The sequence below is a fragment of the Salvelinus alpinus genome, chromosome 18 (assembly GCF_045679555.1).
Source record: "Salvelinus alpinus chromosome 18, SLU_Salpinus.1, whole genome shotgun sequence".
NCBI lineage: Eukaryota > Metazoa > Chordata > Actinopteri > Salmoniformes > Salmonidae > Salvelinus > Salvelinus alpinus.
This window is the reverse complement of record NC_092103.1, coordinates 33211670-33227637: the sequence shown is the minus strand read 5'-3', so window position 1 is coordinate 33227637 and position 15968 is coordinate 33211670. Positions and strand designations below refer to the sequence as shown.

At 42.9% G+C, this 15968-nt stretch overlaps 1 protein-coding gene across 5 annotated transcripts; it reads left to right on the top strand.

Moving 5' to 3' along the window:
* The first annotated feature begins 1368 nt into the window (after nt 1-1368).
* On the top strand, nt 1369-14624 carry LOC139544209 (beta-hexosaminidase subunit beta-like). 5 transcript variants are annotated; one of them, XM_071351073.1, is made up of 14 exons: nt 1374-1689; nt 2188-2339; nt 3526-3591; nt 5587-5633; nt 5940-6050; nt 6208-6309; nt 6634-6766; nt 7010-7190; nt 7446-7532; nt 7719-7791; nt 8303-8477; nt 12237-12327; nt 12470-12574; nt 14214-14624. In XM_071351073.1, exons 1-14 carry the CDS (start codon nt 1427-1429, stop codon nt 14275-14277), a joined length of 1650 nt encoding a protein of 549 aa, XP_071207174.1. In that variant the 5' UTR covers nt 1374-1426; the 3' UTR covers nt 14278-14624. The 5 variants fall into 5 exon arrangements, with proteins under 5 accessions (XP_071207175.1, XP_071207174.1, XP_071207177.1 ...); XM_071351075.1 differs by lacking the exon at nt 1374-1689 and adding an exon at nt 2540-2621 and having other exon boundaries at nt 2207-2339; XM_071351076.1 differs by lacking the exon at nt 5587-5633 and having other exon boundaries at nt 1521-1689.
* The last annotated feature ends 1344 nt before the right edge of the window (nt 14625-15968 follow it).

The window sequence follows — 15968 nt, the reverse complement described above, 5'->3', positions numbered from 1 at the left end:
AAAAATGGTTGTCTAGCAATGATCAACAACCAATTTGACAGAGCTTGAAGAATTTTGAAAATAATAGTTGACAAATATTGTACAATCCAAGTGTGCAAAGCTCTTCGAGACTTACCCAGAAAGACTCACAGCTGTCATTGCTGCCAAAGGTGATTCTAACATGTACTGACTCAGAGATATGAATATTTCAGGGAGACATTTCTGTATTTCATTTTCAATAAATGTGCAACATTTCAAAAAATGTTTTCACTTTGTCATTATGGGGTATTGTGTGTACAGGGGTGAAATGTGTTTTGTTGCTTTAATCCATGATGAATTCAGGTTGTAACACAATCAAATGTGGAATAAGACGAGGGGTATGAATACTTTCTGGATGCACTGTACGTTTGTCAATATACACGTGACCAGAGGCCTGGCCATGACCCAACATAGTCTAGTGTACAAATTACGTGGAATATACATTTTGCCTGCCAGGGTCTTTACACCTAAATGTGTTCATATTTGTAAAATATAATGGACCGACAGACACGGGACAGTACGTTTAGATGGATATAGGTCATTTTGGCATGCAACATTGGCAAAATTCCAAAAGTTTTACTGCCGAAACATATTGTCACAAATAATGAATCCACTTAAAAATTGTGAAATGGTGAGATATTGTTGAGATTGATGTGATACTGAATGAAAACTTCATTAGAGAGTCTGAAACAACTTTGTGAAACATTACTGTTTTTGTGACAACATCGCCACTTGCTGGAGAAAATTAAAGCTTGAGAAAAGGTTGATTCTAGAACGTTCAAAGAGCAAGGAGTCATATTATCAAGTCTTCTTACTCACTCACTGAACATCGAACATTCGTTTGGTCAATGTTCAGGCAGCCGGTGTAATATGTGACCATAGGTACTGGCTAGATTACCCCTCAACCTGCTTATGTATTTTGTCCATATGCTTTTTTAAACCATGATCTATTTATGTGGCAATAAGACTTTAATCCATCCGGTGGGGATGAGAGCAAATGAACATAATCATGTTGTAATGTGTTTGTGGAGATATTCTAGACATTCATACTTGTAGTAGGTATTTACAATAAATAGCCTAGCTATCTTGAGGACATCTAACTCATAAATAATGTATTTATATTTCCTTTACATTATTTATGAGTTGAAAGTCCTCAGATAGCTAGATTGAAAGGTCATCTAGCCAGTCCCTATGGTCACATATTACACTGGCTGCTTGACCATTAACCAAACAAATGCTCGATTTTCAGTGATGTACTGTCTCATGGCTCAATATATAAATAAAGACATGTCTTATATGATTTGCTAGATTAGATTTCGTCCTATTTCCACATTGATTCAAGCCCCACCCGCTCGAGGCTAATGCAGTCTTGCCAGTTGTCAGCTGACTGGCAACACCATAGCACATCATGTTTGCGACGCTGAAGTTTGCAGCGTTGTTGCTCGCGGTTGTTGTCTGCTGGGCAACGCAAGATTATGACTATGATGACGCTGAAATAGACGAGGAGCCTACTCTGGGTGATTCTCCATATGGATCTCTTTGGCCGTTGCCTCAGAAAGTCCAAATATCCACGGTAGTATTCAAACTCAGCGGTGCTAGCTTCCATATATTCGACGCTAAAGAATCGTCTTCTGGTGCGAGCTGCAGACTTCTTCAAAATGCATATCGAAGGTAAGACGACTGAGTCATGTAAATAACAGGCATCAGCATGCTTTCATGATTTGTTTGTTTTGCGTTAGCTCCTTTTAAAGTGGCAATATGCGGTTGCTACATCAGTTGTTTTACTTTTAAATGAATGTACCCATTGACTCTTGAAGAATATAAATGAATTTCCTCATGAGTTTATGAATGAGGCGTTACATTTCTCCAACCCCAACCCTAAACTGTTTACCCCAAAAGGTGTCGCTTATTATTGTTTAAACTGCAGATGTACCATTTGAATAACGTTTGCTTTAAATGCCTGTAGTCAATTTTAATTTAATTAGGCTTACAGATGTATCAATCTGAACGTTTTTCAAAAGTACGAGATAAATGAATGTATAAATACAAATGGCTTGCTGCTGAAGTGTATTATGGATAGACATTCTACTTACATTCCTTCTCTTCCTGGGGTTCTAGACCAACTGTCACACAAACATGACACACTGCTTTTGTTCCTCCTTCCTTCAGGTATGATGAGTACATCTTTACCAGTTCCAGAAAACAAGGGAAAAACAAGAGCAAAAAGGCATTGTCCTCTGACATGTCTGAATTACAGGTGTGGATCACATCAGCTGACTCCGAGTGTGACAGCTACCCCAGTGTGACATCTGATGAGTCATGTGAGTGCACAGGCATGGGGTTTGTCTTACGTTTCCATTTTAGTCATTTAGCAGACACTCTTATCCAGAGCCACTTACAATTTAGTGCATTTGTAACTGATGTGAAATGGCTAGTTAGTTAGAGGGGTGTGCGCTAACCGCGTTTTAATCTGTGACATCACTCACTCTGAGACCTTGAAGTAGTTGTTCCCCTTGCTCAGCAAGGGCTGCGGAGCGATGGGCAACGATGCTTCGTGGGAGGCAGTTGTCGACGTGTGCAGTGGGTCCCTGGTTTGAGCGCAGGTAGGGGCGAGGAGATGGACGGAAGCTATACTGTTACACATTCATCTTAAGGTAGCTAGGAGAGACAATTACATATCTCAGTCATAATATGTACATTTTACCACAATAAAACCGCTGTCAGCAAAGTCAGTGCTAGTAAGAAAAGACGGGTGCTGGTGTTGTAAAACAGGGTCCGTATGCACAAAGACTTTCAGAGTGTGCTAACACAGGATCTGATTTCTAAAGCATATGGTCAGGGGGGACCTAATCCCAGATCAGCCCTCCTGAGACTCTGTGACTATGGGCACATGTTTTCAAGTTTGGGACTGGAGCAGGATATATGCAAATGGAAGAGACTTCAGTCGTATAGTGGAGGGGCCTCCCCAGAGGGATCGGGGTCTCATCATCCCACACCAGTGCTTAGGGGAGTATTATCCTCTGGTGCGGTTTACGTCTGCCAGTATATTTTACGTCAGTAGTAGACTAAGAGGGAGACCCATTGGATGAGATGGTCAGAAGGGCGGGACCTCTGACCTTCTCATCCAATGGGTTTTGAGATGGAGTCGAGAAGAGCAGACGCAAGGAATCAAGAATCAATTGAGATTATCCCACAGAGGGATTACCTAGCTTGTCTTGGAGATAATGGATTTATTCTACGGTCAGATCTTTGTTGTGAAGGCCCTTAGCTACTGTTTCATGAATGCACACCAGTAGTACACATGCAAGTTTGGTCGTGGACGAGTTTCAAGGCCCCAAACTAATAGAGAAATGAACGTATTTACTTACACATCAAAGAAGAAACATTCACTTACCTAGATGGGTAACCATGACAAATGCATGTCTTTGAATCAATATGCATTATTGGATGTTAACACATTTTAAAACAAAACATAGGACTGACTGTGTTCTCTCTGCCTTTCCACAGACAAACTGTCAGTGGACTCTCCTGTTGCTGTGCTGAAAGCACCTAAGGTGTGGGGAGCTCTGAGAGGTAGGGGTCATGGCTTTTATTCTACACACTGTTTATATTCTGATGAAGAGGTTTGTTCCGTCACGACATCCTCTATTTTCATACTATAATACCCCTTTATTGTTCTGCATGCTTATAACATTTAACTTGTTTTCATAACCCATGTGCAACTTTTGTGGTTGCCTTTAGAGTTTCTTGTGTCTAGACCTTGAGAGCTACAGAAAGTACTAACTCCATAACCTGATCTTTGAGACTTATACTTTCTATAGTACTGTTGTCCTGAGAGGAAAGCTTGCAAGTAACCATTTCATTGTACTGTTTACAACACTACACTGTATCCTGTGCATATGGCTAACTTTGATTTGAGACATATCCAGGTTTGCAGCAGTGTGTTGTAAATGGGGATGTAACAATTCACGATACCCATTGGTCACAGATTAAAATGTTTAAGATACAAGTGCATGCCTCCCGGGTGGCGCAGTGGTCTAGGGCACTGCATCGCTGCGCCACCAGAGTCTCTGGGTTCGCGCCCAGGCTCTGTCGCAGCCGGCCGTGACCGGGAGGTCCGTGGGGCGACGCACAATTGGCCTAGCGTCGTCCGGGTTAGGGAGGGTTTGGCCGGTAGAGATATCCTTGTCTCATCGCGCACCAGCGTCTCCTGTGGCGGGCCGGGCGCAGTGCGCGCTAACCAAGGGAGCCGGGTGCACGGTGTTTCCTCCGACACATTGGTGCGGCTGGCTTCCGTTGGAGGCGCGCTGTGTTAAGAAGCAGTGCGGCTTGGTTGGGTTGTGTTTCGGAGGACGCATGGCTTTCGACCTTCGTCTCTCCCGAGCCCGTACGGGAGTTGTAGCGATGAGACAAGATAGTAATTACTAGCAATTGGATACCACGAGAAAAGGGGGTAAAAGAAAAAAAAAGAAGTGCATTGGTCCGCGGACCCCAAACTGACCGAAATGTAGCATGCATCGGTCAGAAAATCTATTCAAACGTTTTGAATCAGCAGTTCAATTTGTTGTTGTTGCTCATATTAGGTTCTTCATACCTTCCGAAAAGACCATCTATTGTGACAACTGAAGTCCTATTCTTCAGTGTCAAACTGCATGTAACTATTTTGTTGTTGATCTACAAGTCATTTTGAATGCAGAACAACTCAAGGCGATATCAGAAGCCTAGTCAAACTGCGCACTGTGCGGCAGGTAGCCTAGCGGTTAAGAGGTTGGGCCAGTAACCGAAAGCTTGCTGGTTCGATTCCCAGAGATGATTAGGTGACATCTGTTGATGTGCCCTTGAGCAAGGCACTTAACCATAATTGCTCCTGTAAGTCGCTCTGGATAAGAGCGTCTACAATAGTGTTGGTAGTTTTGCTTTAAACAATCAGACTACTTGGTCGTTTTTTGATATACAGGGTAAAGTTCATAACGAGGACAGCAATCACTTTTGCGAGGAGAACTGTGTGGCAGAAGCGAGAGAAGAGAAGATCACTCTGTTAACTTCCAAACGATCAAACCCATTTGATTTTGACATGTGGTGGGGTGAAATCCAAAGTTGTGCTATGTATTGGCTTTGTCATAGCTAATTTCTAAACGATAAATATTGATACTAGCTCAAACATTTAATCTGCAAAAATGACAAGTGTGTGTGATTGCGGTTTCATAACCAAAGTGGGGAGACCAAAAACAGGCTACAGTGCACCCCCCTAATTTGATAGTGGTAATGAGATGGTAGATGCCTAGTCTCCCTTATGGCTCAACTCAGGAGCCTACATAGTACATGCACTATAGACATACATCATTTACACACACACACCACATATCAAACCGACTCTCACGAATCGTTTCAAACTAAACTAAAACGTATCTGTCCTATATGGTATCGGAGCCCAAACATCTAGGTACGTATCGAATCCTCTTGAAATGGTAAGGTGCACATCCCTAGTTGTAAAGCATGTCTTTGCAATCGTTGCGATTGTGACTCTGTTGATTAACCATTGTCTGTGTCTCGTTTCCTAATTGCTAGGTCTGGAGACTTTTAGCCAGTTGGTGTATAAGGATGAATATGGAGCAGTAAGTTTGCGTTAGTGCCATGTGAATAGTTTGCTACATTCAACCAGGAGGCCTCACCCATGTCTGAACACCAGTCGTATGATTGCGGAAGTAAACTACCTCACCGGTTTTCATTTGTTATTATTCTAAGTGTTTTGTATTGCATCAACACATTTGGACACTCAGTTGCCCTCAATTTAGCAAGCTATTTTCAATCCAACATTGTGGTTTTGGCCTCAGTGACTCAGTATTCATTATATGTGAATAGTTTAAATTGTACCAATATTTCAATAATACTTTCATTTTAAAATTGTTTTATTTTCACAGAAAAGCATCAATAGGACAGACATTCACGACTTCCCGCGGTTTGCACATCGAGGCCTCTTATTGGACACCTCTCGTCACTTCCTGCCCATCAAAGTCATTTTAGCCAATCTGGTGAGAGGACGATACATGGATCCTGATTTCAGTTCACTTCGTTATGGTTAAATGTTTGCGTTGGACGTATGATCAAATCATTTTCAATTTCTAATAATGGCATAACATAACGTCATACTCATAACAAACATCATGTTCTCCCCCAATCCATACACAGGAAGCCATGGCGTGGAACAAATTCAATGTGTTCCACTGGCACATAGTAGATGACCCCTCCTTCCCTTACCTGAGCCGTACCTTCCCCCAGCTGAGTCAACATGTGAGTGGATGGGCGTTGTTATTGATATCCTGGTCCCATTTCAGCTGCTATGCTTTCAGTTTTCACACACCTGAAAGGACTAGATGGGTGAAGGGGATATGGCGAAAGTGAATTGTGAAAAGAATATGGTCGGTGCTTCACAAGGCCTATTGGAGGGCTAGGTAGAGCCGTCATATTGCTAACACATCTGTAATCATAGATGTAGAGATATATAACCAGTCTAAACTTCATTGTGATCATGAAGTACAGGACGTGCATAAATGATGCATGTTTCATATAAATGTAAAATGTGTGTAGATAACTTTTTCTATCCTGTGACTGCAGGGAGCATACCACCCGTACACACATGTGTACACGCCTTCTGATGTGAAGATGATCATCGAGTTTGCTCGCCTAAGGGGCATTCGGGTTGTCCCCGAGTTTGACACCCCTGGGCACACTCAGTCATGGGGCAAAGGTGAATGTGGGGTCATTCAGATGAACATTTTCTGGCTGTATCGAGGGGTTCATTTCTAGGGGGTCAGGGTTGTCTTTTGTCCTTTAGACATGCACATTTTCATAATCTTTTTGTAAGAATTTAACTGATATATGCAGCTACCTGAAATTGCATTGGTTTTATCTGCACCAAATAACTCCTCTTTCCTCTCGAATGCACCCTTCTCACTCATGCTTCCCTCCCCCTCATGCTCACCCCTTCCAGGCCAGAAGGACCTGCTGACCCCCTGTTACTCTGGAGCCAGCCCCTCTGGTTCATTCGGACCGGTCAACCCCATGCTCAACACCACCTTTGACTTTATGAGAATGTTCTTCAAGGAAGTCAGCACAGTGTTCCCTGATGCCTACGTCCATCTGGGAGGAGACGAGGTCGACTTCAGCTGCTGGTGAGACAGGGACATTTTAACATGCATTTTCCAATGGGAGTTAGTTAACATATTCAGCACCCACTTAACCACAGACTCCTCATCCACTACAAATTTATGACCACACTAATTGTCAATAGTCAACAGCCATGTGACACTGGCTTGTTTGACACTCAATGGAAATGAAATCACAGAAACCGTACTGTAGGCCGTGTCTTGGCCAACATCAAGCACATCAATAAAAACACTTCTACTTTCTGCCTCTGTGATCCACAGGAAGTCCAACCCTGACATCCAGAAGTTCATGGAGCAGCAAGGCTTTGGGACGGACTACAGCAAGCTGGAGTCTTTCTACATCCAGAGGTGTGGCTTCATTCAGACCTCTGGATGGCCTTAAAGTGAAACAAATTACGTCGATCAGTCATTCGGCCAACCTGAGAAACCGTAACTTATCCATATATTCTCAATGATTTCCTCTCCTTGATTTCCACTCTTTTCTGAAGCTTAATTATTCACATTATCATGTGGTTATTTTCTGTCACATGATAGGCTCTTGGATATCGTCACCACTACCAACAAGGGCTACATGATCTGGCAGGAGGTCTTTGACAACGGTGTTAAGGTAGCAGAACAACAGCAGTTATTAGCACTGGCAGAGTGAAAAGCAGCCACTCTAATGTCTAGAATTCAAAGGGTAATTTTTTTAATTCAAATTCGGATATTTCTTTAATCAAAATATCTTCAGTTACCCTACTCACTTCTTGCCTGGTGTTTACATAGTAGTACATTTAGCTTCTATAGTTTCCCCCTGTTAGTATTAGCTTTTCCTTTCCAACTCTATCTGATAACCAACAGGACTTGGTTCACACACATAAGTCTATCTGTGTCTGTTTGAGCTTGCCTGGATTAATAGACCAATAGAAATGTCCCAAAACTGAAAATACCACCCATCTGGCCCTCCCGGCAGAGAGGGGATTCGAGGAAGCTTAATCAAATTCCCATCAGACTCAAGCAAACGCTCAATGTATTTGAATCGATCGGCCATTTGAAACCCAAGTCTGACGACCACATCCACAAATAATACACAGACAAACATGTTTTCTGAGTCTAACAAATCAGTGTAATACTTGCAGTTGAAGTCGGACACGGTAGTGCATGTGTGGATGGGGAACAAGGTGGAGGAGGAGCTTCAGAAGGTGACGGAGGCAGGCTTCACCACCATCCTCTCCGCCCCCTGGTACCTAGACTACATTAGCTATGGACAGGACTGGCAGAAGTACTACAGAGCCGAGCCGCTCAGCTTCAAGGGTCAGTTGGCTTCATCAGATGATGTTTTTATACTCTCAACGTGTGTAAAATATATGGAAATTGCCCTTTGTTTTGGCCTAACACGCCAAGGCTGAAAATGCCAAAATAGTGATTCAAAACTAAAAGACCTCACTCAACAGGTTTGCGCTTTAATATTGCACAGCTGTATCGAAATCTCTGCTCTCTGGAAGAAAGTTGTGTTGTAGGGAGATGGTGACTGTTGGAAGGCGGGTTTGGCTCTATGTTGTGCCATTAGCTCTTGCTGGTTTTGAGAGCAGCCTATTCAGTTAAAAAAGTGTCTATTACAAATGTTTCTCCATCCTGGTCTTGGGGTCCCGAAGGGGTATTTTGTTTTTTGCCTTACCACTAAAAACCTTATTCATATCATCAAAGCTCGTTGTTTTTCAGCTGTACAATGCTTCTCTTAAATCAGCGTTACATTCAAGACCAGTAACACTGTAACATGTTAAACATTATGAGCAAGAAGTTGACATGCAATGCATTCAGAAAGTATTCAGAACCCTTCCCTTTTTCCACATTGTGTTACGTTACAGCCTTATTCTAAAATTGATTAAATAAATAAAAAATCCTCATCAATCTACATACAATACCCCATACTGACAAAGCGAAAACAGGTTTTTAGACATTTTTGTAAATGTATAAAAATGTATATCTCGAAATTGGGCTCTGGTGCATCCTGTTTCCATTGATCATCCTTGATGTTTCTACAAGTTGATTGGACATGATTTGGAAAGGCACACATCTTTCTATATAAGGTCCCACCAAGCCATAAGGTCAAATTAATTGTCCGTAGATTTCTGAGATAGGATTGTGTTGAGGCACAGATCTGGGGAAGGGTGGCAAAAAAATTCTGCAGCATTGAAGGTCGCGAAGAACACCGTGGCCTCCATTTTTAAATGGTAGAAGTTTGGAACCACCAATACTCTTCCTAGAGCTGGCCCCTTGGCCAAACTTAAGCAATCAGGGGAGAAGAGCCTTTGTCAGGGAGGTGACCAAGAACCCAATGGCCATTCTGACAGAGCTCCATTGTTCATCTATGGAGATGGGAGAACCTTCCAGAAGGACAACCATCTCTGCAGCACTCGACCAATTAGACCATCATGGTAGAGTGGCCAGACGGAAGGCACTCCTCAGTAAAAGGCACATGACAGCCCGCTTGGAGTTTGCCGAAAGGCACCTAAAGTTTCTCATGGTCTGAGAGTCCAAGATTCTCTGCTCTGATGAAACCAAGATTGAACTCTTTAGGCCTGAATGCCAAGCGTCACATCTGGAAGAAACCTGACACCATCACTACGGTGAAGCATGGTGGTGGCAGCATCAAGCTTTGGGGATGTTTTTCAGCGGCAGGGAATTGGAGACTCAGGCTCGAGGGAAAGATGAACGAAACAAAGTACACAGATCCTTGATGAAAACCTGGTCCAGAGCGCTCAGAACCTCTGGGTCGAAGGTTCAATTTCCAACAGGACAACGACCCTAAGCACACAGCCAAAACAACACAGGAGTGGTTACGGGACAAGTCTCTGAATGTCCTTGAGTGGCCCAGCCAGAGCCCAGACTTTAACCCGATCAAACATCTCTGGAGAGACCTGAAAATATCTGTACAGCAACGCTCCCGATCCAACCTGACAGAGCTTGAGAGGAATCTGCAGAGAAGAATGGAAAACTCCCCAAATACAGGTGTGCCAAGCTTGTAGCGTCATACCCAAGAAGTCTCGGTTGTAATCGCTGCCAAAGGTGCATCAACAAAGTACTGGGTAAAGAGTCTGAATACTTATGTTAATTAATGCAAAAATTGCTAAAAACCTGCTTTTGCTTTGCATTATGTGGTATTGTGTGTAGTTTGAGGGGGGGGGGGACTATTTGATCTATTTTAGAATAAGGCTGTAACAAAATTTGGGGGAAATCAAAGCGTCTGAATACTTTCCGAATGCACTGTAAAACCTTGCAAATGCAGGCAGCTTTGGACTTTGCTCCATCTGTATTGTGATGTCTACCCCCGAAGAGAGACGAATGCCAATGCACTGATGAAAACCACCCCACCGGAAGCATCTGACAAGAGGACCGCTCCTTCTATTGGTCACTGCTCTGTTGTTTTGCATCTTGAATGTACCCTGATGTAAGCTTATCCACGAGAGCGCTGCTGTGGCATTTTGTTTTTCTATTTCATGTTTTTCTCCAAAAAATACTACTCTACCCTAATTAGTACTAATAATTCCCCTAATTGCTAAGGCTATTTCTCAATCACATGTTGCATGTGTATCTGTGTGTGTCTACTGTATGTAGCTGAAGGCAGACTCACTAATCCACATGTGGAAAGGCAACCAGCAGCAGTACAAGGCTGAGATGACGAGGGTCACAGCATCAGGCTACCAGACCCTGCTCTCCACACCCTGGTACCTCAACCGCATCTCCTACGGCCAAGACTGGCAGGCCACTTACAAGGCCGACCCACAGAACTTAAATGGTGTGTGTCCTATATGGCTGTGTTTACACAGGCAGATAAATTCTGATATTGTTCTCCACTAATTAAAAAAAAAAGGAAAAAACTATCAGAATTAGGCTGTGTTTACACAGGCAGCCCATCTAGATGCTTTGGACAGAGGCTTTATTTCTTGGAAAGTACTATTCCTCAGCTCTTACTTGTCTTTGCTGTGTTGGTACAATGTCCAACTTATTTGGTGCTTGTTCATTTTAAGGTTTCTTAGTTTGTCGTTTTGCACACTGGCCACAACACTCATCACAAACCCAGTGGTGTAAAGTACTTAAGTAAAAATACTTTAAAGTACTTCTTAAGTCTCTTTTTTTTGTTGGTATTTGTACTTAAATATAAATAGTATTACCAACTTTTACTCAACTACATCCCTAAAGAAAAATAATGTGCATTTTACTCCATACATTTTCCCTGACACCCAAAAGTACTTGTTACATTTTGAATGCTTAGCAGGACAGGAAAAGGGTCCAATTCACGCACTTATCAAGAGAACATCCCTGGTCATCGCTACTGTCTCTGATCTGGTCGGACTCACTAAACACGTGTCGTTTGTAAATTATGTGTTAGCCAGGGGCACACTATCGGTAAATGAAAAAACAAGAAAATCGTGCTGCCTAGTTAGCTTAATATAATGAATTTGAAATTATTTATACTTGTACTTTTGATACATTTGATAAATTCCATGTACTTTTGATACTTAAGTATATTTAAAACCAAATAGTTTTAGACTTTTACTCAAGTCGTATTTTACTGGATGACTTTCACTTTTACTTGAGACCTTTTCTATTAAGGTATCTTTACTTCTCAAATATGACAATTGGGTACTTTTTCCACCACTGACAATACCTAACTCAATATTAACAGTAGGGCAGCAAAGACCAATACAGTGATTGACTTGCTTTATGGTTTGTGATAAAGAAAGACGTTGCCTGGCCCTGCTGTTCTAGAGTGCTAGTGGATTCATGTGACAGTTCTGAGGTCACCCACTTTCTGAGTCTGAATAGGGAAAACCCCCTCCGTGCCAAAAGCCATCTGCTTTTTTTCTAATGAGCCGATGGTCACACGGTTTGGATTTCTGTGCAACTAAGTGCAAACCTGTTGACTGAAGTAGCAGAAAAATGTCCCTCCAAAAACTGTGTTCACATGGTAAGATTAAATACAGAAATTGGCATACAGAAATGTTTACATATATGATGTTTATGTGAATGTGATTACCCCCTGACCACTAAATTACACTTTGAACCCAGGCACAGATGCCCAGAAAAAGCTGGTGATTGGAGGAGAGGCATGTCTGTGGGGAGAATATGTGGATGCTACCAACCTGACCCCTAGACTCTGGTACACCAGGCAACGCCACATCAATAATAATAATAATGAAACATCCTTTCTCTCATCTATCTCACACATGTTCAGCAATGTTATAGCCTACAGATTATTACTAAGAAGTCTGTTGGTCCCATAATGTGTTTCCTATGCTCAGGCCCCGTGCCAGTGCTGTGGGGGAGCGGTTGTGGAGTGACGGGGATGTGAGGGACCTAAATGATGCCTACAGTCGTCTAGCCAAGCACCGCTGCCGCATGGTCCAGTAAGTCGTGCCCATAGAGATACATAAACTCAGCAAAAAAATAAACGTCCTCACTGTCAACTGCGTTTATGTTCAGCAAACTTAACGTGTAAATATTTGTATGAACATAAGATTCAACAACTGAGACATAAACTGAACAAGTTCCACAGAGATGTGACTAACAGAAATGGAATAATGTGTCCCTGAACAAAGGGGGGATCAAAAGTAAGTCAGTATCTGGTGTGGCCACCAGCTGCATTTAAGTACAGCAGTGCATCTCCTCATGGACTGCACCAGATTTGCCACCTCTTGCTGTGAGATGTTACCACACTCTTCCACCAAGGCACCTGCAAGTTCCCAGACATTTCTGGGGGGAATGGCCCTAGCCCTAGATCCATCAGGTCCCAGACGTGCTCAATGGGATTGAGATCCGGGCTCTTCGCTGGCCATGGCAAAACACTGACATTCCTGTCTTGCAGGAAATCACGCACAGAATGAACAGTTTGGCTGGTGGAATTGTCATGCTGAAGGGTCATGTCAGGATGAGCCTGCAGGAAGGGTACCACATGAGGGAGGAGGATATCTTCCCTGTAACGCCCGGCATTGAGATTGCCTGCAATGACAACAAGCTCAGTCCGGTGATGCTGTGACACACCGCCTCAGACCATGACGGACCCTCCACCTCCAAATCGATCCCGCACCAGAGTGCAGGCCTCGGTGTAACGCTCATTCCTTCGACGATAAACGTGAATCCGACATCACCCCTGGTGAGACAAAACCGCGGCTCGTCAGTGAAGAGCACTTTTTGCCAGTCCTGTCTGGTCCAGCGACAGTGGGTTTGTGCCCTTAGGCGACATTGTTGCCGGTGATGTCTGGTGAGGACCTGCCTTACAACAGGCCTACAAGCCCTCAGTCCAGCCTCTCTCAGCCTATTGCGGACAGTCTGAGCACTGATGGAGGAATTGTGCGTTAATGGTGTAACTCGGGCAGTTGTTGTTGCAATCCTGTACCTATCCTGCAGGTGTGATGTTTCGGATGTACCGATCCTGTGCAGGTGTCGTTACACGTGGTTTGCCACTGCGAGGACAATCAGCTGTCCATCCAGTCTCCCTGTAGCGCTGTCTTAGACGTCTCACAGTACGGACATTGCAATTTATTGCCCTGGCCACGTCTGCAGTCCTCATGCCTCCTTGCAGCATGCCTAAGGCACGTTCACACAGATGAGCAGGGACCCTGGGCATCTTTCTTTTGGTGTTTTTCAGAGTCAGTAGAAAGGCCTCTTTTTAGTGTCCTAAGGTTTCATAACTGTTACCTTAATTGCCTACCGTCTGTAAGCTGTTAGTGTCTTAACGACCATTCCACAGGTGCATGTTCATGAATTGTCTATTGAACAAGCATGGGAAAGTGTTTTAAACCCTTTACAATGAAGATCTGTGAAGTTAATTCGTAAAAATCCAAATATCTTTGAAAGACAGGGTCCTGAGAAAGGGACGTTTCTTTTTTTGCTGAGTTTACATCTCTGTATTACTGTTCTATTTAATTCCATGGTGACCCCCCAGTTGTAGTAAAAAGAATGATCAACTCTTGACGGTAGTATACAATGTGGTAACTGTCTCTTCCTGTACTCTCTCTTGACTGGTAACTCTCTCCCCCTCCCCAGACGTGGTATCCCAGCTGAGCCTCTCTTTACAGGTTACTGTGCACATGAGTACAAAGAGGTATGAAATGTGAAGACCACTGTGATCGACTTCATTGATGCACTGATACGAGCCAAAATTCATTTTTTTAAACAATGTTTTCCAGAACAATCCTCATTCCATGTAATGTCACATTGATCTTGTTTTTAGAAAACCATTTATTTTTATATGAATGTATGATTCAAATTATTAATAATTACATTTTAGTCAATTAGCAGATGCTCTTACAGTGACTTGCAGTAGTTAGTGCATACATTTTCATTTTTTTTTTATACTGGTCCCCCGTGGGATTCAAACTCTGAAATTGCAAGCTCCATGCTCTACCAACTGAGCCACATGGGACTTAATCATAATAATAAACCTTTGCAAGGTCAGTTGTCTGTGTACAGTGCTGTGGACACCTGAAGTGTGATAGTTTTATATACTCATGAAAATGACACATTTCATCACAAGATCATCTTTCATACAATGTCTATACATTTTACTACAATATGTTCAGCAGCACTACTATATGCCCTCATACACGACTACCATGTTCTTGATTAATCTGTTTGCACAGCAAACACCCTTACAAGAGTATTGACACTGGCTTTCCTGGCTTACATTTACATTCAAACATCATGTATATTCCACAGAAACATACTATAACAACTGAATTGTGCTCTTGTTCGGTACAAGAGTCCATTAGTCCAATCCTAGTCTCTTGTGACATGCCCATGCCACATGCTTGAACTGGATGCTGAGATTTGTCAAACCATAACTGTTCAGTTTCGAAGTGCAACAATCTCAAATCCTCCAGCCATTTCTTGTAGTTTAGGAACAGGAGGTGACGTCATCAGGCGAGGCCAGCCATCTTGTTGAGCAGGGTGTTCTGGTGCTGGAGGTTCATGGCCTCGTAGCTGTCCAGCTGGAAGGAGAAGGTGGCGTTGTCAGAGTTCGCAGGGCGGTAGAGTAGCCCTGAAACCGAGGAGGAAAGATTCGATTCATTACGACCTGGGACATATTTATTAGCGCACACTGTAGAAAAAAGTGAATATGACCCTGGTAAAAGGTGCTAAACATGGACTTAGACATCGCGTCATTGTATCTGTCCCATTCTGGCGTCTGTGAGAACATGGGCGGCGCCATGGAGACCGTCTCCATTTTGTAGTCCAAATTCTGTGAGTTGGCAAACAAACTGAAAGGGTGCACACTGCCACCTAGTTTGTTTGAACGGGTATAAGGTCAAGGTTGGCGATTTACTGCTACTTGCAGTTATGGAATGTTTACTCACGGGTATACATTATTGGCTGATCCCTCCTGGTGATCTGGATGGAATTATGTGATCCTTCCTTAACCCATAGGAAGTCCCACCCAGTTGACTACTTCAAAATAGTGAAATTCCTCAATGGCGCTGCCCATGCTATAACAGGCTTTTGGGCACTAGAATCCTATCTTTCTCTATGGTGCTAACTGATGAGTCTACTATTTGTCTCTGATACAGTTATATTATGATCTGCATTTAGAATAGTGATGAAAGGGATTTGTCATTCGTTGGCAACAAGACCCACTGGAGATGAGCAAGACAAACAGCAAAACGAATAGTACAATTCACAATGCCCTTAAGTGTCTCCAATAATGACATGATTCATTTCAGAAATTGCTATTTACTTTCATTGTGGATTGGTGTAAGTAGAAGATGGTCTGTCACTATGTGAGGTTTCATTTACATTTTAGTC